General features: G+C 39.1%; 1 protein-coding gene across 1 annotated transcript; it reads right to left on the bottom strand.

The window, feature by feature from the left end:
- Positions 1–2,641: 2,641 nt before the first annotated feature.
- On the bottom strand, positions 2,642–6,368 carry LOC124140000. Its single transcript, XM_048384022.1, has 4 exons — positions 6,191–6,368; positions 4,118–4,240; positions 3,524–3,583; positions 2,642–2,719 (listed from the first exon to the last, which is right to left on the bottom strand). The coding sequence occupies exons 1-4, from the start codon at positions 6,348–6,350 to the stop codon at positions 2,709–2,711; spliced, it is 354 nt and encodes a 117-aa protein (XP_048239979.1). The 5' UTR covers positions 6,351–6,368; the 3' UTR covers positions 2,642–2,708.
- Positions 6,369–7,149: the final 781 nt, after the last annotated feature.

Genomic DNA, 7,149 nt, shown 5'->3' with positions numbered 1-7,149 from the left:
TAAACCTTTGACAAGCAATACATGCACAATCTATTGGCAAAGAAATGGTAACAGAGGAGGGTTTCATCGTAGTTCAACGGTCAACATACATATATATTGTGTTAGTCCCCTCTAAACAAGGAACATAAACAAATCGATGATGAAATCGTCATAATTCAGACTTCTAATTGCATTTATTCTGTTCTTTCATTTTGTTGTAATCTATGACACTGTCAATCAGGGTTTTTTTACATGGAAAAGTTTTGAACATTTTATAGGCTTTGAAATGTTTTGTATGAAATATGTAAAATATCATCATGGATCGTTTGTCGTTTATGTCCTGTACAGAAATAGATGTGTGTTAAGGTTAACAACAGTGCCTTTGTTCCTTGTGGACAGATTGTTGACGTACATATGTCATCACCTGGATTATTGATTGTGAAGATCAAAATGAATAGAGAACTGAACCCCACGGGACTCAAGAGTGCATACTAGTTTCCAAAATATAACGATGAATATAACAATTTGTAATCTGATCAGAGGTCTTTGGTACATATTCATCAAATGCCTCGTGAAACTTCCAAATACGAAGTCTTAGTGATATACGGCTTGATATTGAAGGAACCGCTTTATAACATATCTTGGCCAGTGAAGATCCGGGCCGGAATAGGTCGTCATCAACCCATACTTGCCGTAAAAGGCGACTGTGCTTGTCGGATGAGGCGTCTAAAGGGGTCGGGTGGTCAGGCTTGCTGACTTTGTCGATACATGTCATCGGTGCAAATTGCGTGGATCGATGCTCATGATGTCAATCACTGGATTGTCTGGTCCAGACTCGGTTATTTAAAGACCTTTTTCTTTCATTAATCTTCAAACAAGAAAGCGAAACGTTATTGGCGGAGAACCCCTGCCCGGTGTTGTTCAGTCAATGGCTAACGTTGGCGTCGATGATTTACAGCGATTATTGCGCTTTTGAAATGCTCTCTTCAGGAACTCCATTCCGAACAGTAGGTTTAAACAGAATCTTAACCTCTGGTGTCGTAACTTGTTGTTACCCCGTTGCGCAAAGCGTTACGACTATAGTAAGCCTATGCTAAAATATGGGAGTTTCGATCACCTTGGTGTTAAGATGGCCTTGTGGCACGGGGCCGGGAGCAATTCTCTGTATCCTGTTCTCTGATTCCTTGGTATTCCTCTGTCCTGAAAGTGGCGAACCGGAAGCGTACGTTTAGCTTTGTCACAAAACCATGCCACCTCATTCCGCGACAGTACTATCGGCAGATACCATATTCCCTCATCCGTTCTTCGTTTAATATCAGTTCTACTTGTGATGTTGCTATACCGGCTGCTACCGATCGACCGGTTACACAAATTTACCATTTACAATGAATGTCGCTATTTCTGATTGGCCCTTAGTCATACAATATATTTTACATCTATTTATAGATATCTTCCTTGTACCTCTTACCTCCTTATATGTATACTGTATTTCATCAAAAAGTGAAATCTCAAAATGGAATGAAGATTGTAAGCCAGAAAGGGTACTGGTTTAAAAAAAAATATGCGTGCGTGCGTGCGTGCGTGCGTGTAGTCTTGTACCGGTCAGGACTAAAGTCGGTATTTATAGTTCTATCTCACTGACATACCATGCCGCAGGATTGATATTCCACTCAAACACAGTACACTGACATCTATGAACCGCCGCATCCAAAACCATGTTGCCAAACACTTACGGATCCTTGATTTGAGTAAAATGGGTCGTGTCTTACAACATACAGCCTAAAGCTCAATGTATTATGTCTGGGTCTTTTGGCAACATACACATGTTACCGTCAAGGTCTAGAGTCGGTCAATCTGTACTAATGTTTTTAAAGATATTGTTCACCACCAAATGTTCTCGAAATAGTGGATTTTGATATAAAATATATACACACGACACTATTAAAGTAGCACATTTCTGAGACTGAGACGAGGGTTTCTTCTGGGTTTGACGAGTGCTGACATAGTGTATATCAACAGTCCGAGCCTAATTTCTTTCTGTATCGTTTATTACCGAAATAATGTATCTGTTGTACCACAACGATGATTCCTGTTTCATTATCTCACAAGTATAGAAATATGCGTTTTGGCAGCAAAGCAGCGTAACATTTAAGAGTAATCATTCAAACGATATTATGTCCAATATCTCTTGATCAGTTGTCACATTCCCATTAGTCAAATATAATGTGCATATAACTTGCACTTGTAGCGCTGTGGTGCTACTTCATCAGATATTGCTATTGAATAGTGTGACAATCTGAGAAAGGAAGGTCGGTGGTTCGATAACCTTGCCGCGTCATACAAAACGACGTTAAAAGATGGCAATGGGATGAAAATTTACTGGTCGGCTCCAATGCAGAATACTGTGATTTCTAAACAGCAGTGTAATCTCTCTTGTTCTTGGCAGTAATGTATGATCACCTTATACAGATATAACAGGAAAAACACAGAGATTATAGAGAGTGGAGTGGAACATAATTTATGTTAAATGTCATCTTCCCGAGGCAAGGGAGTTAACAGACTGAACAATCCAGTTTTCACATTGGAACTGGACTTTCATAGTTAGTTAACTCCCTTGCCTAGGGAAGATGATTAAATGTACGGACATACAAATACAAACGACTTTGCTCTGCTATTTTTTATTTTCAAGCATCATATTACATCATCTTAATGCCTTGTTTTGAAGGTATCTACTCAGCATCTGAAACCAAAAAAAGCACACGTGATAAAGAGATGCCTAAGTCTTACTAATCATCATGGGAGGAATAACATATGGCACATAATTCAGAATTGAAGTTGTATTTATTGATGGTCATCAAGTGATAACGACAGTGCCTCACGTGAGCAAATTCCATGATGCGCGAAGGGCTTCAGGATAAATATTTTCATGGAGGCACTGTCTTCATCAACAGTACTGATGAAAGTCAACAAATACAACTTCGATCCTTATTTTGAAAGACAGCATAAATCTATATATACATAATTCATTACAAAGCAATACATTTAAACTCAAAACTAATCTTTTAAAAATCGAAATATATTAACGAGGTAAAGTTGGAATTGGATTGAAATCCAGACCCGGTTGATGCTGAAAATAGATTAATATGAAAGTTATGTGATCCCCGGGTGTGTGTTTGAGTCATACTAAGGCTAGATGACGGGGATTACCACTTGAGGCGGCGCGGTTGGATTTCCTGATGCAATACAAAACAGTGTGGAGCTTAGTCATTTCTTTTAGTAAGTAGAGCATTCTCTGTTATAACTTCGAATGGAAATTTCATTTCGGTGACGCGCCATACATGCACAATCTGTCTAAAAGGAATTGCCGTGTGATGATACCTTCCCTAATTACCCTATTTCTGTTTCTCTCATATTCACACGACATACTGACGTTCATCGGGAAATGAGTGAGAGTTAGCATGGTAGTGTTCATCTGAGTGAGATAAACCGATACTGTCAATATTGTGAGTTGCATTCGATTAACGATCAATTATTGATCACCCACCCTGAGAGAAAAGGTCTTCCACTCCTCGGATGAACTCATCGTGACTAACGACTGAATCACCTGAAACACATCATGACGAAACATCGCGTTATTATGAGTGAGTTTGGTTTAACGCCGCTTTTAACAGTTTTCCAGTAATATCGCGGCGTGTCAGCTTAACGTGGGAGGAAAGCCTGAACTGATGCAGGTCTCAGACGTTTACCACTTCGGTTAAACGCACGAGCACGGGTATGTTGTTGACAAACCTAGAAACATAATCGGGGCGAAACGGGATTCGAACCCACAATCATAGGTTTCTGGCGTGCCCAAGGGACGCACAGCTGATCGCGGCGCCTTAGACGACTTGGCCACCCGTGCCCTCTTATTATTATAATAAATGAAAGAGACCAGCCTTATAATCCAACTCATAACTTTGCAGCTTTAGAATAACCAAAAGCTTAAATGATTACAATTGTCATGGCGACTATGTGATCTGGATACATACTGGTCATGTCATGATAACAGGAATCGTCCTTATTTCTCTTTACGTCAATCACAATTGGAAATCATACACATGGCATGTATAAACTATACCTCTGCTGTCTTTGTACTTACCGTCCATGTCAACCATTTGCAGGATTTGTTCCGCATCGCGTTTGTCGAATAGGTTCTCAACTTCTGATTGGTCAATGTTCCCATCCTCATTCAGATCAACAGTGGCAAGGTCATTTTGTATATCTGGAATATATGTGACAGTTTCCATGAGAACATTCGCTAACAGATCAATGTGTTTTTAGTCCTTAACAGTCTCATCAAACACATAAATAACACATGTTTTCCTGTTCTCGGGATTACATAAAAAACTCATTGCATGAATGGTATGAAGGAATGTCGTTTATGGAATTTGTTGCAGTACAATTTGTGTTGAAATCTCAAAACAATGATACAGATATTTAAGATACATGCTGGTAAAGTGAATTCTATTTCTTTTTCCAAATGCAGAATAGTAACCCTTACCACTAAATATGCAGATACAGTTAGGAGATAAAACTAATGTGTTTTAAAATTTGAGGTAGTTTAACTGTAGATTACAAACCTTTAATTTTAATTTCAAAACACAATAGGTATATCTGAATCTTCCAAGACGACAAGAGCAATTTCAAAACGGTGCTCTTTGTGAATGCACACTTGTGTCATGGGTCAACAGGCCAGCTGTCTTAGAACGTGCCAAAAAGGAGTCATAGGTTGCGTTATATATTCTTGACTAGTTCAAAATAATGGTTACAAAGTAACAACAATTTCACATGAATTGATTAAAAGACCTCCAAAGATATATATTTAACTTCGCCGCAACCTGTTGCATATTTGCACCGCGTCCGTGATCTAGTGGTAGAGCGTCCGCCCGGAGAGCGGAAGGTTCGGGGTTCGATCCCAGGCCGCGTCATACCAAAAGATGTTAAAAGATGGTACTTGTTGTTCCCCTGTCTGGTCCTCGGCATTAAGGGGATAAAGCAAGGACTGGTCGGCTCGAAGTCAGTATACTGTGTCTGAGTCGGGTATTCATGTTAAACTGCGGCATGGTATCTCAGTGAGCTAGCACTATAAATCGGCATCAGTCCGGACTAGTACAAGCAGCATACACGTACATGCACGTCGTTATATAAGTGCAATAATCTTGGACGTGACGTTAAATCCCAATTCACCTCACCTCACCTGTTGCATATTTGCATTGTTTGCGTTTTTTGGAAATCAAAAGGACATCTTCCATCTGGCTGACCTGTTTCTCATATACGTTATTAAACTACACGAAAACTATTTTGAAGGTGTACCTATGTACCAGTTTGCTGAAATACCTACCCGAAATCAATAATACACATTTAGAACAGAATGACTAACTCTTCACCCCAAACTTCGACATGGCTGAATTGACATTCTACCTTTACTCTTTACTGTTCATGACTTCAACAATAGTTGGTGACAGTTCTATTTACTAATTACATGAACCCAGAGGACCTTTAATAGTGTTCACAATTAACGTGATGCTTTAACGATGGATATGGCCGAAACCTCATTGCCATTGGAACCACCCTGAAATAAAGCTGATAACCGCCGTTTTAAGCTGAAGACGAGCCAGTATTGTACGACCAAGACCGTCGGAGAGACTGCTTACTTTTATCTCCGATTCTGTATCCCTGACATATATTGTGGTTTGTGTGTTTTGCTTAACAAGTGTGTTTTCTGAAATTTATTTCATCATGTTTTGTAAGCTGTTCTTCTGATATCGAACGTATACAAGTTCGATAATTCTTTATCGGCAGCCATTGTTATGTGCATCAATGTGTAGGCAATCGATAGATCGATGTTGTCATATGCAAGGTTTCTGCGTGAAAAGGCAAGACAATTCTGAGGTATCGAATACAATTAGATACCTGATTTTGTCCAATCAGAATCAAGCATTTTTCAGTGCCATGGTTGGTAGATTGCGACCTATTTTCTTTTCAAATACAGTTGTAGTTCATAATAGTAGTTCATAACAATAAATGAGGTTGCAATTATCCTATCAAGTCAGGATGTACTACTATTGTCAATATGTATGTTGATATAGCAATAGGAATTTCATAGAATGCGAGTCCACATAAATTCTAAGGAAACACTGTTCAAATGCACGTCACATATTCGTCGTCTTACCTCTCTTTCCTATCAGTCCCAGTCTGGCAGCAATGCCAACTCCAGTGAGAACCTTTCCGCCTCTGATACGGAGCCATCTGCGGCGGCGACGACGACGGAATAATCCTTCCGTTGGGAGAACAATCAAAGCCATCAGGAGGAACACCACGAGCAGCCTCATCTGGTCAAATGAAGTAAACATCTGGTGATGTATAGCATTCACTATTTAATAACATGGGAGTCCCTAGACAAATTGCACGAAAACCTGTGGATCTGCATTGGAACACTAATCACAGTGTTGTGAAAACTATGACAGCACTTTCTTTGGGCTGGCGAAAGGATGGACAGAAAAATAGCCTCTTTTCATTGTTGAGCTGGTTATGAATCCAAAACATAAATATCAGCGCGAATGTTTTTTTATGTAACCAATCATTCGTTCATTTATTTAACTGTAGGCAAGTGAATTGGTTTAAATGAAATTCCTTTCAGTTACTTTTGCTAGACACGGTAATTAAGAAGCAGAGAAAGATGAGAAAAACAAATAAGCATATAGACATTCCGTTTGAAAAATGGGGACTTGTATACGTCAATTACTGTAGGTCTGAATCAGACACTGTTAACCCCAAGGCCATTGATAGACACAAAATTAAAAATTTCATGAAAGAATATTTACTCATCAGAATCTTTGACGAATCGTTCAAAACACTGTTTGAGCTTGAATAGAATCTACAGATTCACTTACCTTCAGGGGAATCTCGAATTCGGATGCCACAGACTCATTACTGACTGGGTTATATAGAAGGTAGAAGATGACTATCACAGCTGAGGTGTTTGATGTGATAAACGATGAATAATATATTCACCTCCACATCAGACACCCCAATATGTGATTAATCAGCACTGTATAATTGATACAATTATAGAACTATCAATTAGGATCAGTTATTTATGGTCATGTATTTATAATGTACTCTTCATTA

The sequence above is a fragment of the Haliotis rufescens genome, unplaced genomic scaffold (assembly GCF_023055435.1).
Source record: "Haliotis rufescens isolate VD_foot unplaced genomic scaffold, xgHalRufe1.0.p SCAF_5, whole genome shotgun sequence".
In the NCBI taxonomy this organism is placed as follows: Eukaryota; Metazoa; Mollusca; class Gastropoda; order Lepetellida; family Haliotidae; genus Haliotis; species Haliotis rufescens.
This window is presented reverse-complemented; position numbering and strand designations above follow the sequence as displayed.

Coding starts and splice junctions, on each gene's coding strand:
- LOC124140000 (XM_048384022.1), bottom strand. CDS start 6,350: ATGAGGCTGCTCGTGGTGTTCCTCCTGATGGCTTTGATTGTTCTCCCA. Junction 4,241..6,190: donor GGGACTGATAGGAAAGAGAG/GTAAGACGACGA, acceptor CATATATTCCAG/ATATACAAAATGACCTTGCC. Junction 3,584..4,117: donor GCAAATGGTTGACATGGACG/GTAAGTACAAAG, acceptor GATGTGTTTCAG/GTGATTCAGTCGTTAGTCAC.